This window comes from Oncorhynchus masou, chromosome 19 (assembly GCF_036934945.1).
Source record: "Oncorhynchus masou masou isolate Uvic2021 chromosome 19, UVic_Omas_1.1, whole genome shotgun sequence".
In the NCBI taxonomy this organism is placed as follows: Eukaryota; Metazoa; Chordata; class Actinopteri; order Salmoniformes; family Salmonidae; genus Oncorhynchus; species Oncorhynchus masou.
The window spans coordinates 17,419,640-17,444,068 of record NC_088230.1 but is presented as its reverse complement, the minus strand read 5'-3'; the positions used below and the strand labels follow the sequence as shown (position 1 = coordinate 17,444,068).

At 40.6% G+C, this 24,429-nt stretch overlaps 1 protein-coding gene across 1 annotated transcript; it reads left to right on the top strand.

Moving 5' to 3' along the window:
• The first annotated feature begins 5,035 nt into the window (after positions 1-5,035).
• LOC135505905 (adhesion G-protein coupled receptor F3-like) lies at positions 5,036-24,295 on the top strand. The gene is made up of 18 exons (XM_064925146.1): positions 5,036-5,207; positions 16,987-17,047; positions 17,528-17,540; positions 17,767-17,895; positions 18,008-18,160; positions 18,383-18,447; positions 18,599-18,657; positions 18,800-18,921; positions 19,308-19,535; positions 19,727-19,963; positions 20,170-20,310; positions 20,476-20,672; positions 20,962-21,132; positions 21,215-22,537; positions 22,645-22,686; positions 22,835-22,870; positions 23,911-23,987; positions 24,189-24,295. Exons 1-17 carry the CDS (start codon positions 5,185-5,187, stop codon positions 23,974-23,976), a joined length of 3,066 nt encoding a protein of 1,021 aa, XP_064781218.1. The 5' UTR covers positions 5,036-5,184; the 3' UTR covers positions 23,977-23,987; positions 24,189-24,295.
• Positions 24,296-24,429: the final 134 nt, after the last annotated feature.

Genomic DNA, 24,429 nt, shown 5'->3' with positions numbered 1-24,429 from the left:
CAATAGACAGTTGCCTCTGATTGGGAACCATACCAGGCCAACATAGAAATAAAAATCTAGAGTACCCTCCCTAGTCACACCCGAACTTAACCAAATTAGAGAATAAAAGGCTCTCTAAGGTCAGGGCGTGACACTATTTATGGAACTATTTCCCTGATTAACTCAGTAGTCATATCTCAGTTTACTCACTTATTTATGGCTTCAAATATCTATTTGATAATATATCCATCGGGACAATTAGTTTTTCAGTAGGACCGATTGGAGTAATGGCTACCTCTGTATTTTACGTGAGAATCTCTCTGGGAGCATCAGGTGACCACTTGCGCAATGTAGCCGCCTACGGGTATTCTTCAGTAAAACTATGTCACAATGCTGTAGACACCTTCGGGAATACGGAGAAAGAGTAATCTGGTTGATAGCCCATTCACTGCTCAATAGGGACCCATTGGAATGCAGGGCTTTCAAAACATGAGGCACTTCCGGATTGGATTTTTCTCAGGCTTTCGCCTACAACATCAGTGCTGTTATACTCACAGGCAATATTTTTACAGTTTTGGAAACTTTAGAGTGTCTTCTATCCTAAGCTGACATTTCTATGCATATTCTAGAATCTTGTCCCGACAAAATATCCCGTTTACTACAGGAACGTTTTTTTTTTTCAAATATGAAAATACTGCCCCGTAGTCACAAAAGGTTATGGTGCTGCCTACTCCTGATGATTCGTTTTCAAATCATATGAGCAAAAAATATCTTGCTTTATCTGGGACGCGAAACCAGACAAAATAAAACAAGCCTATCTATATAATGAATATGAATTGGGTGGGTTGAGATGATTAAATATAAAAGCACTAAACCTCTGTAAAAACATCACTCATTCAAAAGTATTATTTGAACCCTACATGGTTCTCAAGTAGATTAATAAGAAAAGCTCATCCATTGTTTAAAAATGGCATTTTTGCCTTTGTGCAGATTGCCATGTCTCATTTTCGAATAATTAAAAATTATATTACTTTTATATATTACTTTTTTCAAATTATCTCTCTTTTTCAAACAAGCATTGCAGAGCTGGCTACAATTTCAATTTCATCCCCCTGAAAAGATACAACAAATATTATGGCTGAACTCAAATGTGCTGGTTGATAAAATACCTGTATTTATGGGAAAGATGTTTGAAAAGGGTATTTTGTTCTTAAATTATTTTGTAAATTGTAATGGTAGAGTTGTGTCCTTTGTGGAGTTATCAGAATTGTACGGAAAGGTCTGCTCAATCCAAGAATACAACCAATTGATTACAGCATTGCCCCAAAAATGGAGGAGGTGGGTGGCAGCTGGAGGAGGTAGGGAACTGGTCTGTCTGCCCAATATCAAGGATCAAAACTGGCTGAGGAATAAAAATAGCATAAATAAGAAAGTATACCAGTTTCATTTGAGGACCACAACTGTGTCATACAGATTGCAAAATAGTTGGGAAGAGATTTTCGATGTACTGATTCCATGGTACAGGGTGTATGAGTTGATATATGAAACAATGCAAGATTCAAGACTTTTCAGCTAAAATTATTATATTGAATTCTTGCCACCAACAAAAGGTTTAATATTTGGGGAATAAAATCATCGAAGCTCTGCAGATTTTGTTGTGAGGATACAGAATCAATAGACCGTTTATTTTGCTATTGCCCTCAGGTAGTCTGTTTCTGGTCTCAGGTTCAGGAATGGCTGAAAATGCATAACATTGATCTAAAATTGACCCTAGGAATAGTACTGTTAGGAGTTCTGGAGAGACCGGGTCAGTCAATTACTAATATACTAATACTCTTAGTAAAAGTATTTATCTTCAACATGCAATCTGTAGGTTCTATTTGATTAGATAGATTGAAATTGGACGTTGAACATCACAGCATAGTTGAAAGATATGTGTTGCGTAGAAACACAAAGTGGGTGGCCAGCAGAGATAGATGGGATGGGCTGAGGGAAGCTTAGGGTTGGTAAATTGTAAACCTGCACCAAGCTGGGAAGACTGAATCTGCAATAGGTAAGCAGCTTGGTTTGAAGAAATCAACGGTGGGAGCAATTATTAGGAAATGGAAGACATACAAGATCACTGATAATCTCCCTCGATCTGGGGCTCCACGCAATATCTCACCCCGTGGGGTCAAAATGATCACAAGAACGGTGAGTAAAAATCCCAGAACCACACGGGGGGACCTAGTGAATGACCTGCAGAGAGCTGGGACAAAAGTAACAAAGCCTACCATCAGTAACACACACGCCGCCAGGGACTCAAATCCTGCAGTGCCAGACGTGTCCCCCTGCTTAAGCCAGTACATGTCCAGGCCCATCTGAAGTTTGCTAGAGAGCATTTGGATGATCCAGAAGAATATTATATGGTCAGATGAAACCAAAATAGAACTTTTTGGTAAAAACTGAACTCGTTGTGTTTGGAGGACAAAGAATGCTGAGTTGCATCCAAAGAACACCATATCTACTGTGAAGCATGGGGGTGGAAACATCATGCTTTGGGGCTGTTTTTCTGCAAAGGGACCAGGACGACTGATCCGTGTAAAGGAAAGAATGAATGGGGCCATGTATCGTGAGATTTTGAGTGAAAACCTCCTTCCATCAGCAAGGGCATTGAAGATGAAACGTGGCTGGGACTTTCAGCATGACAATGATCCCCAACACACCGCCCGGGCAATGAAGGAATGGCTTTGTAAGAAGCATTTCAAGGTCCTGGAGTGGCCTAGCCAGTCTCCAGATCTCAACCCCATAGAAAATCTTTGGAGGGAGTTGAAAGTCTGTGTTGCCCAGCAACAGCCCCAAAACATCACTGCTCTAGAGGAGATCTGCATGGAGGAATGGGCCAAAATACCAGCAACAGTGTGTGAAAACCTTGTGAAGACTTACAGAAAACGTTTGACCTCTGTCATTGCCAACAAAGGGTATATAACAAAGTATTGAGATAAACTTTTGTTATTGACCAAATACTTATTTTCCACCATAATTTGCAAATAAATTAATTAAAAATCCTACAATGTGATTTTCTGGATTTTTTTCCCCTTATTTTGTCTGTCATAGTTGAAGTGTACCTATGATGAAAATTACAGGCCTCTCTCATCTTTAAGTGGGAGAACTTGCACAATTGGTGGCTGACTATATACTCTTTTGCCCCACTGTAAATCTGATATTTCATTTTTTCATTTTTTTTTTATACATTTGCAAAAAAAATAATGTATTTTGTTTTGTCTTTATGGGGTATTGATGGGGGGAAAAACATTTTCATCCATTTTAGATTATGGCTTGACGTAACAAAATGTAGATAAAGACAAGGGCTCTGAATACTCTCCAAATGCACTGTAGTTATGCAAATTTGTGAGGTCAGGAAAACACATAGGCCTACCCATAGACAGTATACCCACATTTATGGTTTACATTACAGTAAAGTGGTAACTGAATACAAAGCAAAAGTTAATGCTAAAATAAGACTACAAGTCGTGTCATGAGTGAGATCAGTAAATTAGTCTAGCATGATAGATGTTCATGTTCAACCTGCCTTTTCATCAGTTGAAGATTGTGGAGGTATGAAAGTCAACTTATTTCAGTTTCAAGTTTTACTGTCACATACATAAGTACAGTGAAATACCTTTCTTGCAAACTCTAAACCCCAAAATGCAGTAATCAATATCAATGTAGTAGTAAAAAAGGTAAGCCTTTACTTGACAACCAGAGTCATAACACCTTATTACACGGTCATAATCACGTCATAATATGTCATAACAGCTGACGTAACGTGTCATAACCTGTCATTATATGGTCATAACACTGTCATGACCCATATATTTACACCTGTTGGGACGTACAGTATATTGTATTATTTTATGGCTGGTTATGACACCTACATAATATGTGTTTTTTTTTCCCTGCCACAAAGTTTCCTTTCGTTTGAAAGTTTGTGTCTTAAGTCCTTTGTTGTTGTTGTTGCAATGCATTCTTTACAGTCATCTGTCTTTTGATCTCATGTTGTACATCTCTTACAGCCTGTCTATCACCCTCAGCATAAACTGCCTACTTCCTATTTAAGTTGTAATTTAATATTTTTTGATACCGAAGGCTTATTGTTAGGGAAGATTTTACAGGTTTTAGTAGGCACAACTGTAAAATCTTACTTAATCTACCCGGCCTTTGAACTACTCCCCTCTGGGTGCATGAATGCTCCTGCATTCATCCCAGTCATCAGAAACAGAACATTGGGGTAGGTGCATGTCTGACATCAATGTGTGACCAATTATAATGATACTTTTATATGGTCAATTTTAGAAAATTATATTTAACATTAACATACTGTTGGCAAGTAGGCTTTGGTGTAATGGGATGTTTTGCCTTGTGTGGTAGATCATGTGGGTTTTGTGGGTTTTGTGTCATGACAGTGTTTTTAGCCCAAACGGTTCAGACGCTACAGACAGAAGTCGGCACATCAGCTTTACCTACTTCAGATGAGTCACGTTCAGACATTACAGACGTTTTCATTCGATTTTCTGGATGTTTCATGGTCTGACAAACACCGGTGTAGCTTGACCACCTTCCACCGCAGATGCGGAAGTCTGACAGATAGATGTGGTGGGTATTTTTGTATTACGTTGCTAAGACTGACACATGGGTGCGTCAAAAGACTCTTAATTAACCAGTGTTGAAGTAGCTATGAGGTAACTGTGGCTCAATACAGTCAGGCCTCATCAAGTACTGTGTTCTGTAATGTCTAGCTGGTAAATATTTGCAATAAAAGGACTAACCACATTGGGCCTCTCACTGTTCCACCTGTCTTTCCTCAATTGAGTGTATAATATTTAAATGTATAGGAATTACATGTAATGTCCAGGCAAAATGTCCTATTTATATAGTTTGTAACCTCCTGAAAGGAAAATATGGATTTGGTAGCCAAATGTGGATGGAAAGTTGAAGGCCTGAAGGCCTGTGTTGACCAGTCCAGATGGCATTAGGAGATACCAGCCATGCAAATGGCAGGGAACACTTTTTCACTTCTTATCATCATCTGACGCATCTCTTGTGCTGCTTTCAAGCTTTTTTCACTGTGAGTGTTCAGTCTACCCTGAAGGCCTCCTGGTGATCATGGATTACAAACTGCATCCCACCTGTTGATCACTGGTTTCACAAGTAAAATCCAGGTTTATGAGCAGATTTCTTAAATCAAGGTCAGTATCTCCTCTTCCTGAAAATATATTATCTTTCATCAATTCTATGAAGGACTGCATTTACAAATGGTTCATACTGCTTAAGACTTGGTGGTTACCCTGTATATTCTTATTCAAACATATGCCAATATTGTCACGACTCCCGCCGAGGGTGGCTCCCCTGCCTGTTCGGGCGGCGGTCGTTGTCACCGGCCTACTCGCCGCCACCGATCCCTTTTCCCTTGTCTGTTGGTTTAGTCTTATTAGTTGCACCTGTTTCTTTTGTGTTTCTTGATTTCTGGTGTCAGCCTGTTTGGCCCGCTGGAGTTTGTGCGGGATTATTTTGTGTTCGCTGTTGGTGTTGGATATATTTTCTCTCTGGATCGTTTTGCCCTGTGTGCTTGGGCGGGTCAGTGTTTCTGCGCCCTGTGTTTGGCGTGACCGTTTTTTGTGCCAGAGAGACGTCTGTTATTGAAGCCTCTGCTCTCTGCGCCTGACTCCTACCTTCCACAGCTAGTAACCCGTGACAAATATGTAGTTTGAAAATAACTTTAAACAGAACATTTTATTGTGTGAGTGAAACATTTTGAATATTGTGACATTTTTAAAAATGTAGTTACCAATAATTAGTTTGGCTAGAAGAATGGCTGTTTTGTATTGATGTTGAAAAATAGTTTACTTTTAGGGGAGATTTCCAAGACCCAAGACCTAAAAAGTGTTTTCAATTGAGACACTTCAGTTTATTTCTGCTCAAGTTCTTTTTAAATAAAGTGAGTTTCAATAGACCGAAAAGAGGTGTGTCTGGAATAATGTAGCCTGTGTCTACAGGCTGCTTCTGCATAGTATTCTGTTCTATTCACACTGCCCGGTGTACCATCTCATTAATGCTCAAATTAATGTCATATTGAGAGGCCATACATTACTTTATAAAAGTGGCTTCATTACTTTTTCTGTGCTGTGATAACCTCTAAACGCACCAGGTTTTGTACACACTAAGAAAAGTAGGGTACCACAAGGGTTCTCTGGGAAGGGTGATGGTTCTTAATAAAAATCAAATTTTATTGGTCACATACACATGGTTAGCAGATGGTAATGCGAGTGTAGCGAAATGCGAGTATAGCGAAATGCCTGTGCTTCTAGTTCCGACAATGTAGTAATATCTATATCTGCGGTAATAAAAAATGTGGAACCATACTGACTCAATGGTTCATTGCCGTTCAAAAAAGGGTTCTATCCTCTTTCAGTGATTATAAAAATGAAGGAGTGGCTTATTAGAATATTTGAGGAGTGGTTTTTCACGGCTCTTTTTGTCCAACCGTGAGTGAGACTGTCATTCCAGTTTATCTGATCTGTTGTCTTATGCTATTACATTTTGTACAGTATATGTCCAGTGATGGTGACTTTGAAAAACTAATGTATAGACTTGTGTCAATTGAGAATGTTTGACTAAGTCAGTAGTTCTCAGCTCTCTCCTCAGCCATTCCAGAGCTAACACACCTGATGCAATTTGTTAATAAACACAATAATACAATGAACACAGTAATGAAACATATGGTGTTTTAACAACATAATATGGCTATTAAACCAGACTAAAAAAATGTTATAGTTCTAAAAATAACCTTTGAGATAGAGAACCTCCATAAAGGTTATATAACCCCTATAACCTCCATAAAGGTTCTAAACCCAGCCGTCTCATACATAGTCAGGAAACAGTGTTTGGCTGAGTCAGAACCACTGCTTGTCCGAAACACTAGTCAGGTCAGGAAAGGCAGGGCTGCTAGACCACAGGACAGTAGCCCAGGCCAGGGCTTTTTCCGACAGCAGGGGTGATGATATGCGATCTTAGACCGGTCGGTGGGAAAGTGCGACGAGGGCGATGGGGCAAAGGAGAGAGAACATTGAGTGGAAACCCTGGAAGGATTCTAAAACTGCCATGGGTACGTGAACTTGAGGACTGGGAAACTGTTGCCTACAATCCCAGATATTTGCACGTATGGAAGTCAGCATCTCCGACAGAAGATTTAAAAAAACAACCCCAAAAGGGTTGTAACCATCGTGGAACCCTTTTTGGTGCTATGTAGAATTTTATTTTTAAGAAAAGGATTCTATATAGCACCATACATTTCATTTAGAACCTTATGAGCATGGTTCTTTATATACAAGGGTTCTGCTATGGTTACAAGCCAAATAACTCCTATATGGCACTATATGGAACAATTTGTTTTTATTGTGTAATTGTGCTAGCCCATAGGTTTAAGTATCATGTAAGATTGTGTAAGATCCAGCTGAATGTGTAGGCCAACCCTTTTCACTGTTAAATTACCTCAAGTAAAATGTTGAGGATTTTTAGTTAATAAGCATATGCAATTACAGTGGGGCAAAAAAGTATTTAGTCAACCACCAATTGTGCATGTTCTCCCACTTAAAAAGATGAGAGAGGCCTGTAATTTTCATCATAGGTACACTTCAACTATGACAGACAAAATGAGAAGGAAAAAATCCAGAAAATCACATTGTAGGATTTTTTATGAATTTATTTGCAAATTATGATGGAAAATAAGTATTTGGTCACCTACAAACAAGTAAAATGTCTGGCTCTCACAGACCTGTAACTTCTTCTTTAAGAGGCTCCTCTGTCCTCCACTCGTTACCTGTATTAATGGCACCTGTTTGAACTTGTTATCAGTGTAAAAGACAACTGTCCACAAACTCAAACAGTCACACTCCAAACTCCACTATGGCCAAGACCAAAGAGCTGTCAAAGGACACCAGAAACAAAATTGTAGACCTGCACCAGGCTGGGAAGACTGAATCTGCAATAGGTAAGCAGCTTGGTTTGAAGAAATCAACTGTGGGAGCAATTATTAGGAAATGGAAGACATACAAGACCACTGATAATCTCCCTCGATCTGGGGCTCCACGCAATATCTCACCCCGTGGGGTCAAAATGATCACAAGAACGGTGAGCAAAAATCCCAGAACCACACGGGGGGACCTATTAAATGACCTGCAGAGACTGTCAATCACCACATCCTCATCGGCATACTCGACAGCCTTGGTTTCTCAAATGATTGCCTAGCCTGGTTCACCAACTACTTCTCTGATAGAGTTCAGTGTGTCAAATCGGACGATCTGCTGTCCGGACCTCTGGCAGTCTATATGGGGGTGCCACAGGGTTCATTTCTTGGACCGACTCTCTTCTCTGTATACATCAATGAGGTCGCTCTTGCTGCTGGTGAGTCTCTGAACCACCTCTACGCGGACGACACCGTTCTGTATACTTCTGGCCCTTCTTTGGACACTGTGTTAACAACTCTCCAGGCAAGCTTCAATGCCATACAACTCTCCTTCCGTGGCCTCCAATTGCTCTTAAATACAAGTAAAACTAAATGCATGCACTTCAACCGATCGCTACCTGCACCTGCCCGCCTGTCCAACATCACTAGTCTGGACGGCTCTGACTTAGAATACGTGGACAACTACAAATACTTAGGTGTCTGGTTAGACTGTAAACTCTCCTTCCAGACCCATCCTTCCAGACCCATATCAAACATCTCCAATCCAAAGTTAAATCTAGAATTGGCTTCCTATTTTGTCGCAACAAAGCATCCTTCACTCATGCTGCCAAACATACACTTGTAAAACTGACCATCCTACCAATCCTCGACTTTGGCGATGTCATTTACAAAATAGCCTCCAATACCCTACTCAACAAATTGGATGCAGTCTATCAAAGTGCAATCCGTTTTGTCACCAAAGCCCCATATACTACCCACCATTGTGACCTGTACGCTTTCGTTGGCTGGCCCTCGCTTCATACTTGCCGCCAAACCCACTGGCTCCATGTCATCTACAAGACCCTGCTAGGTAAAGTCCCCCCTTATCTCAGCTCGCTGGTGACCATAGCACCTCTTTGGAGGGAGTTGAAAGTCTGTGTTGCCCAGCAACAGCCCCAAAACATCACTGCTCTAGAGGAGATCTGCATGGAGGAATGGGCCAAAATACCAGCAACAGTGTGTGAATACCTTGTGAAGACTTACAGAAAACGTTTGACCTCTGTCATTGCCAACAAAGGGTATATAACAAAGTATTGAGATAAACTTTTGTTATTGACCAAATACTTATTTTCCACCATAATTTGCAAATAAATTCATTAAAAATCCTACAATGTGATTTTCTGGGTTTTGTTTTCTCATTTTGTCTGTCATAGTTGAAGTGTACCTATGATGATTACAGGCCTCTCTCATCTTTTTAAGTGGGAGAACTTGCACAATTGGTGGCTGACTAAATGCTTTTTTGCCCCACTGTATGTGTGCCATGGCGGTCTACACTGGAAAAAATGAAAATTCTTTAATGGTTCATCCTCAGCTCTTAAGGTTCCTTGGAGAACTCTTATGCGATATAGAACCTTTGAGTTAAGTGTGAGGTACTTGACGTGGCATCTACGGTTCTTCAGAATTCTAAAAGTTTCTTGAAATATATGGAAGCCTACAAATGTTTCCCTTTCATATCAGTTAAATTAACACTGTAAAGAAGTACAATAGGCCCCAGTGTAGGTGTCAATAACCAGAGTTGAACCAAAACTACACCCATCCCAATATTTCCCAGCATGCTCTATTGCAGTTACATTTTTAGAATCGTTTTTATCTATATCGACATTGCCTTCAGAAATTATTCAAACCCCTTGACTTTTTCCACATTTGGTTGAGTATTAAATTGAGAATTTATGTCACTGGCCGACACACAATACTCCATAATGTCAAAGCTTGTTATGGCAAGCCTAAATAAGTTCATGAGTAAAAATGTGCTTAACCATAGTGATAGGCATTCCGACTCTTTTCAGTGAGCCGGCTTGTTCGGCTCAGAGGGAAGGGATGTGGCCACTATTTGAAGGGGCTCCAAATAGGATCGGACCTCCATTGTGGCTGAAGAATTCCTTTGTGCTGCATCTCCAGTTGCTCTCTCGTCAAACAGCAGACATTTGTGGCACTATTGCTGGTGCTTCTGCTCCATCTGATCCCTCTTCTTCCTGTTGCCCTGGTGCTTGAGCCAGCTGACTGGTGGGGCTGTCCCTCCCTGCTGCAGAGGTTATTCTTTGAAGAGCCACATCAATCAAGAGCCACATCAATCACTCTGGCATCACTGAAGGCTAACTTCTTAAACCTGGGGTCAAGTGCAGCGGTTTCTGATAGTGCGTGATTATAATCCATTCTGTGGAACTTTCTGTCCATTGATGAACATAGGGTGTCAATCAACTATGTCACATGTCCTGTGGTTACATTTGCTTCTCTCTGGCGACTGGCGGTGATTCGCTGCAGACCCTTACACAGGAGCATAATTTTTGAGGCTGTCACATAGCTGGAAAGAGAGAACAGTAACTTATTAGTTCAGGTTCATGTTTTGTCTACTGATAGTACATTCTCATCTACTGCTCATATACATATATAACACTGGATTAAATAATGATGTAGTAATAACTGCTTACTCTACTTCTCTCCACTGATCTCCACAGTGCCCTGCTCAAAGGTTTCCAGGACTCTGCACACCTCCTCCACCACCTCCCATTCCTCTTGGGTCAGAGCATCAACAGGTGCATTGACAATGACCAGGGTAGAGATGATGGCATCCTTTGACTCAAGAAACCGCTTGAACATAAAACATGTTGAATTCCACTTTGTAGTGCAGTCTTGTTTAGGCCTCAGCTCAGCCATCCCCATCTGGCGTTGTGTAGGCTTTAGTTTTTCAGCACCTACTGTTCTCCTGTTGAAATATTCCACAGCTGCTTTCACTTTGTCCACAGTGGGCTTCATCACCTTCAGAGCATCTCTTACAATCAGGTTGATTGTCTGGGCAAGAAATGGGTGATGGGTCCATTTAAACATTTTCATGGCTTTGGTCATGTTAGCTGCACTGTTGCTAACACAACAGACCACTTTTCCATCGACTTGCCATTCTCTGGCCACTCTCATCAGTTCCTCTGTCAAGTTCCCTGAGGTGTGTCTGTCGCTGAACTCAAAACAGTCCAGAAGACAGCTAGACATCGAAAACTATTCAATGAAGTGACATGTAACCGACATGTAAGAAGTGGTTACCCTTGATGTCCAGCAATCAGTGGTAAGGCAAACTGTAGAAGCTTCTTTCTGTATTGAAGCCTGTGTGCTCTCGTACAACTGTGGAATAAGTGATTTTGAAAGGATTTTCCTGCCTGGAATTGTGTACATTGGATTTCAACTATTGCTATAATTTCTAAAACCTCTGTCCTCCACGATTGAAAATGTCTGGAAATCGGTGGCAGTCATTTTAGCCAATGCAATATAAATGTGGCCTTGTTTTGCTACAGGCATAGACTTTGGCATAAACTGGTCCCTAGAAGACTGTGTTGCTGTGGGTCGCGGAGTAGGCCTACTTGACTGAGTGGATACATCTCCACGTGTGGAATGGTTGGCTCCACCATTATCACTAGCAGGCCCGCTAGTTTCTCGAAGCTCCGCTACAGCTAGCTTCACTGTTGGGTGCACAGTTTGCATATGCCGCTGTAGATTGTGCATAGAACTGGCTTTATATGAGATTTTGTTTTGGCAAATTCTACACTGTGCTCTAACATTGTCTACATTATTAAAATGCATCCAAATTCTACTGTGCTTCAAATCAAATCACATCAAATGTATTTATATAGCCCTTCGTACATCAACTGATATTTCAAACTGCTGTACAGAAACCCAGCCTAAAACCCCAAACTGCAAGCAATGCAGGTGTAGAAAACTCCATAGAAAGGCCAAAACCTAGGAAGAGAGGAACCAGGCTATGAGGGGTGGCCAGTCCTCTTCTGGCTGTGCCGGGTGGAGATTATAACAGAACATGGCCAAGATGTTCAAATGTTCATAAATGACCAGCATAGTCAAATAATAATAATCACAGTAGTTGTCGAGGGTGCAGCAAGTCAGCACCTCAGGAGTAAATGTCAGTTGGCTTTTCATAGCCGATCATTAAGAGTATCTCTACCATTCCTGCTGTCTCTAGAGACGTTGAAAACAGCAGGTCTGGTACAGGTAGCACGTCCGGTGAACAGGTCGAGATTCCATAGCCACAGGCAGAACAGTTGAAACTGGAGCAGCAGCACAGCCAGGTGGACTGGGGACAGCAAGGAGTCATCATGCCAGGTAGTCCTGAGGCATGGAGAGAGAGAGAGAGAGAGAGAAAGAAAGAAAGAAAGAAAGAAAGAAAGAAAGAAAGAAAGAAAGAAAGAAAGAAAGAGAGAAAGAGAGAAAGAAAGAATTAGAGAGGCCATACTTAAATTCACACAGGACACTGGATAAGACAGGAGATACTTATCCAGATACTCCAGATATAGCAAACTGACCCTAGCCCCCCGACACATAAACTACTGCAGCATAAATACTGGAGGCTGAGACAGGAGGGGTCAGGAGACACTGTGGCCCCATCTGATTATACCTCTGGACAGGGCCAAACAGGAAAGATATAACCCCACCCACTTTGCCAAAGCACAGCCCCCACACCACTAGAGGGATATCTTCAACCACCAACTTACCATCCTGAGACAAGACCGAGTATAGCCCACAAAGATCTCCGCCACGGCACAACCCAAGGGGGGGCGCCAACCCAGACAGGAAGATCACGTCAGTGACTCAACCCACTCAAGTGACGCACCCCTCCTAGGAACGGCAAAGAGCACCATTAAGCTAGTGACTCAGCCCCTGTAATAGGGTTAGAGGCAGAGAATCCCAGTGGAAAGAGGGGAACCGGTCAGGCCGAGACAGCAAGGGTGGTTCGTTGCTCCAAAGTCTTTCCGTTCACCTTCACACTCCTGGGCCAGACAACACTCAATCATATGACCCACTAAAGAGATGAGACTTCAGTAGAGGTTGAGACCGAGTCTGCATCTCTCACATGGGTAGGCAGACAATTCCATAAAAATGGAGCTCTATAGGAGAAAGCCCTGCCTCCAACTGTTTGCTTAGAAATTCTAGGGACAATTAGGAGGCCTGCAACTTGTGACCCTAGCGTACGTGTAGGTATGTACGGCAGGACCAAATCAGAGAGATAGGTAGGAGCAAGCCCATGTAATGCTTTGTAGGTTAGCAGTAAAACCTTGAAATCAGCCCTTGCCTTAACAGGAAGCCAGTGTAGGGAGGCTAGTACTGGAGTAATATGATCAAATGTTTTGGTTCCAGTCAGGATTTTAGCAGCCGTATTTACTGACTGAAGCACTAACTGAAGTTTATTTAGTGCGTTATCCGGGTCGCCGGAAAGTAGAGCATTGCAGTAGTCTAACCTGGAAGTAACTAAAGCATGGATACATTTTTCTGCATCATTTTTGGACAGAAAGTTTCTGATTTTTGTGATGTTACATAGATGGAAAAAAACTTTCCTTGAAACAGTCTTAATATGTTTGTCAAAAGAGAGATCAGGTTCCAGAGTAACGCCGAGATCCTTCACAGTTTTATTTTAGACGACTGTACAACCATTAAGATTAATTGTCAGATTCAACAGAAGATCGCTTTGTTTCTGGGGACCTAGAACAAGCATCTCTGTTTTGTCTGAGTTTAAAAGTAGAATGTTTGCAGCCATCCATTTCCTTATGTCTGAAATACAGGCTTCTAGCGAGGGCAATTTTGGGGCTTCACCAGGTTTCATTGAAATGTACAGCTGTGTGTCATCCGCATAGCAGTGAAAGTTAACATTATGTTTTCGAATGACATCCCCAAGAGGTAAAATATATACATACCTTGAGGAACACCGAAAGGTACAGTTGATTTGTCAGAGGTCAAACCATTCACAGAGACAAACTGATTTCTTTCCGACAGCTAAGATCTAAACCAGGCCAGAATTTGTCTGTGTAGACCAATTTGGGTTTCCAATCTCTCCAAAAGAATGTGGTGATCGATGGTATCAAAAGTAGCACTAAGGTCTAGGAGCACGAGGACAGATGCAGAGCCTCTGTCTGACGCCATTAAAGGTCATTTACCACCTTCACAAGTGCAGTCTCAGTGCTATAACGTGGTCTAAAACCAGACTGAAGCATTTCATATACATTGTTTGTCTTCTGGAAGGCAGTGAGTTGCTGCGCAACAGCTTTTTCTAAACAAATTGAGAGGAATGGAAGATTCGATATATGCCGATAGGTTTTTAATTTTTTTCTGGGTCAAGGTTTGGCTTTTTCAAGAGAGTCTTTATTACTGCCACATTTAGTGAGTTTGGTACACATCCGGTGGATAGAGAGCCGTTTATTATGTTCAACATAGGAGGGCCAAGCACAGGAAGCATCTCTTTCAGTAGTTTAGTTGGAATAGGGTCCAGTATGCAGCTTGAAGGTTTAGAAACCATGATTATTTTCATCATTGTGTCAAGAGATATAGTACAAAAACATTTCAGGGTCTCTCTTGATCCTAGGTCCTGGCAGAGTTGTGCACACTCAGGACAACTGAGCTTTGAAGGAATACGCAGGTTTAAAGAGGAGTCCGTAATTTGCCTTCTAATAATCATGATCTTTTCCTCAAAGAAGTTCATGAATTTATTACTGCTGAAGTGAAAGCCATCCTCACTTGGGGAATGCTGCTTTTTAGTTAGCTTTGCGACAGTATCAAAAAGAAATGCATCCGACTCATTTTCCAGCTGTTGTTTTCACAGCTGTCCTTCCTCTCTCTCCAAGGCTGCTAAGTGTGTGACTGTGAGTGAGTTGGCTCGGCCCTCCCTCATGCATCTTTGGTTCGTTTGATGACACTGTGTGTCTGATTGACAGGAACAACAGGTGAGGCTGTTAGTCTGAGCAGACAGTCAGAACGAATGTCTGCGCTTGAGAATTTAGGCCTATATTATTTTATTTATATTTTCGTTCTTTGAATTAGTTAATTCTATTCATTCAAATCTTTTGATTATTCATATCTTAATTTTATTATATTTTTATAAATACATTTGGCTCTTCTGATATGCGAGCCAGCTCCCAACGTTCACTTACAAGAGCCTTAGAGCCGACTTGTTCACGAACAACCCATCACTACTTAACAAGTCACATAATAAGTTGCATGGACTCACTGTGTGCGCAAACATAGTGTTTAAAACATGATTTTTGAATGACCTCACCTCTGTACCCCACACATAAACTTATCTACAAGGTCCCTCAGTTGAGCATTGTATTTCAAACACAAAATCAACCACATACACCAGGGAGGTTTTCCAATGCCTCGCAAATAAGGGCACCTATTGGTAGATGTGTAAAAAAAGGGGGGGGGAAGCAGGCATTGAATATCTCTTTGAGCATGGTGAAGTTATTCAGTTATTACACTTTGGATGGTGTATCAATACACCCGGTCACTACAAAGATGCCTTCCTAACTCAGTTGCCGGAGACAAAGGAAACCTTTCAGGGATTTCACCATGAGGCCAACGGGTGACTTTAAAACCATTGCAGAGTATAATGGCTGTGAAGGGAGAAAACTGAGGATGGATCAACAACATTGTAGTTTCCACAATACTAACCTAAATTATAGAGTGAAAAGAAGGAAGCCTGTACAGAATAAAACCATTTCAAAACATGCGTCCTGTTTGCAATAAGGCATTAAAGTAAAACGGCAAAGAATGTGGCAAAGAAATGAACTTCATGTCCTGAATACAACGTGTTATGTTGGGGCAAATCCAACACAACACTTCACTGAGTACCACTCTTCATATTTTCAAGCAATATGGTGTCTGCATTATGTTATGTGTATGCTTGTGATCGTCAAGGACTAGGGAGTTTTTTAGGGATAAAAATAAACGGAATAAAGATAATCACATGCAAAATCCTAGCGGAAACCTGATTCAATCTGTTTTCCAACAGACGTTGGGAGACTAATTCACCTTTCAGCAGGACAATAACCTAATAGACAAGGCCAAATGTACACTTGAGTTGCTTACCAAGACAACATTGAATGTTCCTGAGTGGCCTAGTTAGAGTTTTGACTGAAATCGGCTTGAAAATCTATGGCAAGACTTTAAAATGTCTGTCAAAGCTATTTTTTTATAATAATGTATGATCCAGGTGTGCAAAACTCTTAGAGAGGTATCTAGAAAGATATGTATTGACTCAGAGGTGGGAATACTTATGTACATTTGATATTTCTGTATTTCATTTTCAACACATTTGCAAAATTTTATAAAAACATGTTTCACTTTGTCATTATGGGGTATTGTGTGTAGATGGGTGAGAAAAAAATATTTATTCCATTTTGAATTCAGACTGTAACACATCAAAATGTGGAAAACGTTAAGGGGTTTGAATACTTTCTGAAGGGACTCGTCCGACATGTAAATGATTGAGAGGACATATAGAAAAGTGTACACAGTACGTGCATTGTTCTGGGTTTTGTTTATTGATCAGAGAGATTGACAAGAGTTATTCAGTTCACCATCAGCAGTTCAGCAGGACAAGCTCACTGTCTGCTGTGTTTGTGTTACGGGGAACATGCAAAGTAATGCAAAGGAATGTTTGTCTAGTTAAATTATGACTTTATGTACTTCAGGGAAAGGAGCACATCAGATAAGAGGTTAGTAATGGTTCTGAAGTGTATTCGTTATTTAAGTATCTACCTCACAGGGAAATATTAAAAAAATAAAATACATTCCCAGAGATGGATAATAACGTCTGAATAGAAGAATAAAAGCAACAAATAGTGGACTATCAGAATGGACTATCAGAAAAGTGATATGTCTTCACTTTTTGTTTCACTCGACGAGCCAAACATTGTAATTAAGTAATGTGTCCAAATGATTGAAGCAGTGTCCATCTTCTTTACTTCCATCAGACAAACGATGTGGGCCAGAGCTGTAATACTTTTCATTGGTGTGTTATTCCATTACCAGCAGGTAAGCAGTACATTGTAATGGTATTTGAATTGAGACAATTTACACAGGAGCCATGGATGTTAGCCAAGTAAATCAATTATAGCACAGATAAAAACAAAACATGTTATAGAGAAATGGAAGTAACCTAATTAATGCATATTATCTCACAGATGAATTCTAGTGGTCAGAGAGGGTGTGGTATATGGCCAATATACCACGGTTAAGGGCTGTTCTTGTGCACAACGCAATGCAGAGTACCTGATACAGCCCTTAGCCGTGGTATATCAGCCATATATCACAACCCCCTGGGGTGCCTTATTGCTATTATAAACTGGTTACCAATGTAATTAGAGTAGTAATAATACATGTTTTGTCATACCCGTGGTATACATTCTGATATACTATGGCTGGCAGCCAATCAGCATTCAGGGCTCAAATTAGCCAGTTTATAATGTCCCTTTAGTGATGAAATATAATGTGTCTCTCTCTTCATTGACACAGGCCTTAGCAGTGGGTGAGTTATTTATGCATTTATGTCTGAATATATAACAAACCAAGCAGCTTACTCTCTATGAAGAGAACCATAAAGGGAATACATGAGGAAAGGTGAAATTACTAAGTAACTCACACAAGCAGATGCACACTTGGAAAACCTCTCCTCTTATCATTTAAATCAGAAGTCGAACAGGCTCTCATGCCTATTTGCCAAAATGTTTCCTTTATGTCACTGATTGTTTTAGATACCTACATGGCTGAGTTCATGATAGAAAGCAATGCTACGTTGTACGTCTCTGGTGCTCTATCAGCAATCAAGCAAACAGCAACACCTAATACAACAATGACTATTGTACTGCTTGAACTAACAGCAGGTACAGTATCACTATTTCTACCAAATATGGTTTCATAGAGAAAAATGTGTTTAAAATGATTCTCTATCAGAGTTTCGTCCATAGCCGATTGATAATGTGTGTTTCTTTGTAGAATGTAAAATTGCCGGGAATGCTTCTACGTGTAACTGTTCATCAACATACATCTGGAGTAACGACGTGTGTGACAATTTCCAGTGTTGCCATGACTCATATTGTAACGCAAATATTTCTCACTACCCAGCCCTCTGCATACCCAAAGTGAAAGGTACTATTGCTGGTACTGTTATTTCTGCTATCATATGATCAATAGCCTCGCCCGAGTTGATACTATTAAACAAGCATTGGTATGATTCCTTCTTCATTGTATCATTGTTGCTGTTGCTTCTACTAATTGTCATCCACTGCTATTATTAATGTAGTCATTGTTATTGTTGCAGTGTTACTGTATATTTTACACTATTGTAATTGTTTGTTTTTGTTGACATAGTTCGCTTTAATGGAACAGTCCAAGTGAGAATAACAATTAATCAAACTGATACTATCAAAAAACAGGTACATTTTTGTTTTTATTTTAGGGAATTCAAATTCGCTGAAATAGTAGTTTTGGTTGTGATAAAAATGATTAACATGTATAGTGAGTTAAAGTGACAGCTGAACACACACTATATGTAATATTGATGCTAAAATGTCCATTTCTTCCCAGCTTACAGATGGTTTTAAACAATTACATGGGTTTGAGTGCCTCAATGTGTCTGGACCGAGGTAATGAAATCTAAATATATTGGATGTATTTTCTCATTGCTTAATATTTGGCAGAGTGCTTGTTTTTCTCCCCAAAGGTGCAACATCAATTTCTGATTTTGTCTCCCTTTCACCCATTGGCAACTCAATACGGACACATAAGGGATGATGGACAAATGTTTGATTTTAAAGTGGATCTCAGTGTCATATTTCTGACTGATACACTTGCAAAAATAATAGCTGACCTGGAACCTACTGTTGGCAAAATAGCTGTTGAAACATCAGGTAAATGCCCTGCCCCTTCCAATACAGTACAGCCATTTCACGTAGTGATATTAAGACCATGAGTAGATCTGCCAAAAACACCAGGGCATTAGGCTCAGATAAGTCACACGAGAAAATATTATATACAGTATATATATATTTTTTTAAATGGAGTCTCTGCACACTCTAATCAGTTGCAGTTTCAGAGTTTAACTTGCTAAGCTTTCGATACTATGATGACCTTCGCCGGATCATGCAAACAAGTGCAGAGACAGTTTCATACTGAGAAATGTGGCAAGGATTATGGTATGAAATAGATTGTTATGTTGGAAATGATTATGTAAAGCGTGTAAGGACGTATTGTATTATTTATTGCATTGATACTGTATGTTTTTGCTTTTCCACAGGACTCGTGAGCATTCAGTGTCCAATGGACACAGTGAAATTCTCCTCAACACCCACGCTAAACTGCAGATTTGAAGAGAAAACAAACGGCTCTTGGAACTGGAACCTGTTAAAAGGAAATAAGACATTTGATCTGAACACTGGAAGCAGCATCACAGTCTCATTACCCAATGAAACGCCACAGAATTGTACCACAGTCCAAATTATAAAGTTGTCAGGGAACTGGGCAGGTGAGTCTGAGAGACCTATGATGCTTTTGCCAATATAAGTTGAGGGTGTAGGATTCGATTTCATGTTTATGAAGCCATTGTAAATATAGCATCTCATTTTGTTCGATGCTGAAATAGGCCTACTGTCGGTAATGTTTATTGCTTTTTGAGTGATGATTAACTATTTTATCCCTCTCTTCATGCTTCTGAAGGGATTTATAAGTGTGGATTTTCCAAAGGGTCCATTGTGCACGCAGCCACTGCAGAGTTGAAGGTAGCCCTGCTACCAGATAAGATCACCATGATGATTGACCCTCTGACTGTAGAATGCCAAGATGCGGTGCCACCTGTGACAGTCACTGCAACCATCGATAACAGCACAGAGCAATACAAGGTCACTTGGTTATACCAAAATTATCTCCAAACTCCAAATCTCCAAACTCAACCAGGTACCAGGAACTCTTAGTCTTGTGTCTTGAACTATGTATCACCTTGTTTATGTTTGTGCTCAAAATGATGACGGTTGCAGTAACTTGATAATAAAGAAGCAGTTGCTTATCAACAGATAGCTTGTTGATAGTATGACCATCTGTAGAGCATCTACAGATGGAAAATCTTCACTATCCAAATAAAGTGTGACCACATTCTATTCTAGTACCACCAACTGGGATAGCCTACTCCACAGTGATATCTATAAATTGCCGTCCATCAAGCTCACCCCATGTTGTCATCGTCAGCTTTACAAACCAGATGGATGAGATCAAGAAAGCAAGCATAACTATCCCAGTGATATATGGTATGTTTAGATTGTATGAGTCCATAAAACAGGGAGGGAAAAGGAAAAGCCATACCAGTTAAATGTGTTTCTGATGTGATTGGTTAAAGGCCCCTTACCTCCAGAAGGGATGAAGAAGATGAGGCTTAATTCCTATTAATACTCTTTACTGCTGTTTATATTCAGCTCATGACAAGAACCAGGCTTGTCCTGAAGACAGTAATGTTTGGCCAAAGACCCCAAGAGGTGTAACTGTCACCATCCGAAAATGTGAGGTGAATAGAGTTGGGTACAAAGAGCGGACATGCAAGGGGCCTGAGTGGATGGAGGTGCTGGATAACTGTGTCAATGAGGAGCTCAACAAAGTTGTCAATGCAGCAGCAGTGAGTATGACCTTTCACCTTCTGCACTCACACAACTCTTATACTGTGAAGTTGATATGGAACATTGGTAATGTTTCAGTGAATGCCTACATTTTCTGTAAAAGTGCATTCCTGCCATTTAGTAATATGACAACACTACTCACGGGTTGGTCATATGATATATCACGTTCTTCAACTACACATCCAGCCAATGGAATGATGTGTGACTTGCGTTGAAATACTCTGGGCCTGTAGAATGTGTTGGTATAGGAAACCAAGTTACTATTCCATGTTTGTTTTTACATCACAGAATTTTAAAGAGGGACTTGGGGCCACTGTTCAGGTTGCTATTCAAATCTTTTCTGATTTGAGGAAGAGCATGGTTGCTGACTCAGTTGCTGATCTGAGTGCATCCATCGATGTGCTGGATACCATGTCGATAGCATCAAAAACCATCACCCTGGATAACACCATTTTAGATGTGAGCCAAACCCCAAATAACTGTTATACAGTCGTGTACAATATATCTCATACAGAAAATTAAATGTATATTTATTTTTCAGACATTTCTTGATGCAGCAAGCAACATGTTGAATAACACGTGGAAGGCAGTCAACAAAACCCTTGAATACGATATGTCCTCAAAGTACCTCACGTCTATCGAGGGTCTAGTGGATAACATCAAAATGAATTCCAGTGAGGGAAATGACACCCCAAATATACAACTCAAACTCTGCAATGTTCAAAACGGCACATCTTGCAATTACATTGTGTTTGGTGTAGAGGTCAATTTGACCCTGTCCTCGGGAATAGTGAAAACTGTGGGAGTAAAAAACCTAGCTGACAAATTAAACAATTCTAAATTCTCAGACTATAAATTCCCTAGCATTGTGGTGTCAGCCACACTGCAAAACAGCAATGACTCCAAAATAGACATCAAATTGGACTTTCCCATGAACCAGTCGATGACTCAAGACTCCAACATCCTCTGTGTGTTCTGGAACACCACATTGAACGAATGGTCTGAAGAAGGCTGCAAGTGGAAGAAAGGGGACAACAATAGAAGCTATTGCGAGTGCACCCACCTGACCTCCTTTTCAGTGCTGATGTCAAAGATCCCGGTGACCCTGCTCTTTCTGGATGAGATCACCTACGTGGGCCTCGGCGTGTCCATCTGCTCCCTCATCATCTTCCTCATCATCGAGGCGCTGGTGTGGTCGGCCGTCGTCAAGTCCAACCTCTCGCACTTCCGCCACACGGCCCTGGTCAACATCTCTCTGTGCCTGTTACTGGCCGACTGCAGTTTCCTGGCCGCCTGCTTCTCCAGCATCAAAACCTCTACCTGGTGCCTCGTCCTGACCGTAACCAAGCAGTACTTCTTCCTGGCTATGTTCTGCTGGATGCTATGCCTCAGCATCATGCTACTACACCAGCTCATCTTCATCTTCCACCCGCTGAGGAAGAGGGTATATCTGCTCCTGTCCATCATCCTCGGCTACATCTGTCCCACAGTGATAGTGTCAGCTACCTATGTGTACTACAAATACACAGGGAAACCCTACCACAACACGGAAACCTGCTGGCTCACTTACGAGGGACTTCTGAAGGGGTCCATTCACGCATTTCTTCTGCCCGTCGGGACAATTATTTTGATGAATCTCTTCTCCATGGGTGTTGTCATCATGACACTCCTAAAGTCCACTGTCTCTGATGGTAGTAAAACCGATGAGAAAGAGGCAGCCAAAAGCATCATGAAAGTGATGGTCTTTTTAACGCCAGTCTTTGGAGTAACATGGGTTTTGGGATTCTTTGTGCTGCTCATTGATATCAACACACCAATGGGTGTTCTGATGAATTATGCTTTCACCATCATAAACTCCTTTCAGGTACTTTGTCATCCATTTTTCATTACAGATATTCCTGTCTGAGATGATTAAGTGAAACTAGCTGTAATTCGTTTTTACCATTGTATTCATTGTGTGATGTTTTTCAGGGCCTCTTCATTTTGCTGACTGGATGTTTTGCAGAGAAAAGGGTATTTGTCCATCCTTAAAGAAATAGATATAATTTAGATATAGATGAAAGATATAATTTAATAGTGTTACAATAGTGAATAATGTATACTAACTGTATAGATATTATGTACCCTTACTACTACTCCTTCTTTGTCATGTTAATACCAGGTGAAAGATGAGGTGTTGAAACTGTTCTTGGCTGGGGTGAGTTCTGCTCTTTTTTCCCCTGCTTTTGTTATCTTTTCTTTCAAGTGGTGTTGGAGGGCCAGTAGGAGGCACTCTTTCCTCTGGTCTAAAAAATATCCCAATACCCCAGGGCAGTGATTGGGGACACTGCCCTGTGTAGGGTGCCATCTTTCGGATGGAACGTTAAACGGGTGTCCTAACTCTCTGAGGTCATTAAAGATCCCATGGCACTTATCGTAAGAGTAGTGGTGTTAACCCCGGTGTCCAAACCATCATGGTCACCTAATAATCCCCAGTTTACAATTGGCTCATTCATCCCCCTCCTCTCCCCTGTAACTATTCCCCAGGTCGTGGCTGTAAATGAGAACGTGTTCTCAGTGAACTTACCTGGTAAAATAACGGATAAATAAAAAAAAAATACAAATTATAGAGCAGTCAAATGTGGTTAAATCTTTCTTCAAGTTGCTCTTATACCTGTGTAGGAATGCTATAATTACGCTAGTTACAACACTGTACTTCCATAGTACTATGGTAATTGTCTTGTAATGACATAGTAAACTTTTTACCAATTTAATTAGAGCAGTAAAAATAAATGTTTTGTCATACTGGGGCGGCAGGGTAGCCTAGTGGTTAAAGCATTGGACTTGTAACCCGAGCTGACAAGGTACAAATCTGTCGTTCTGCCCCTGAACAGGCAGTTATCCCACTGTTCCTAGGCCGTCATTGAAAATAAGAATTTGTTCTTAACTAACTTGCCTGGTTAAATAAATGTAAAATGAAAAATTTAAATAAAAAAAAATACCCGTGGTATACAGTCTGATATACCACGGCTGTCAGCCAATCAGCATTCAGGGCTTGAACCACCCAGTTTATAAAGACTGTTAAATAACAAAAAACGCCCAGTTCTATTCCTTTGTAATTAGAAAGCAAAGCAAAATAAAGCACCATGTATCAATATTGTAATGCCAGTGTAATTACAGTGTTACTACACAGAAAATAAACATAGTGTCATGTGTTACTGAAAGCACAGATATAAATCTGCCCACCTCTCTCACCAGGCAAGTACTACCAAAGGGACAAGTGAGAGTATGAAAGACTTGACAAAGTCCACTTCAAATAATTGATGAACATCAAGGTTTGTACAGTCTTGATACAAGACAAACATGTCTGCTGCTAAACAAGAATTCAATTAACACCTAACTCTTAACTCCTCCAGCCCTTAATTAGTTAAATCAGGCATGCTAGTACTGGGCTGTAGCAAAAGCCTGCACACTTTAAGGGTCTGCACGATTGGCGAATGAAAGATACCGTACTCATCATATGTTTTCTGCCTCAGAAAACTAGCTATATTCTGGATCAAGCTATATACTGGATCAGGACCAACCCATATGTCTGCCACTACTCTCACCCAGACAGAAACATCCACCTGGTTGTTTCCTCAAAGACATTTACATTTACATTTAAGTCATTTAGCAGACGCTCTTATCCAGAGCGACTTACAAAAGACAGGGATGGCTGTCCTTTAGGTGGTGTTTAGACAGGTCTTATCATGATTTCATTATATTATGTCAATTACC

Bases quoted from the DNA above. Each gene is read 5' to 3' on its own strand.
- LOC135505905 (XM_064925146.1), top strand. From the start codon at position 5,185: ATGAGCAGATTTCTTAAATCAAG. The intron at 18,161-18,382 runs GTACTATTGCTG...TTGTTGACATAG, and splicing joins CTGCATACCCAAAGTGAAAG to TTCGCTTTAATGGAACAGTC. The intron at 19,536-19,726 runs GTGAGTCTGAGA...ATGCTTCTGAAG, and splicing joins GTTGTCAGGGAACTGGGCAG to GGATTTATAAGTGTGGATTT.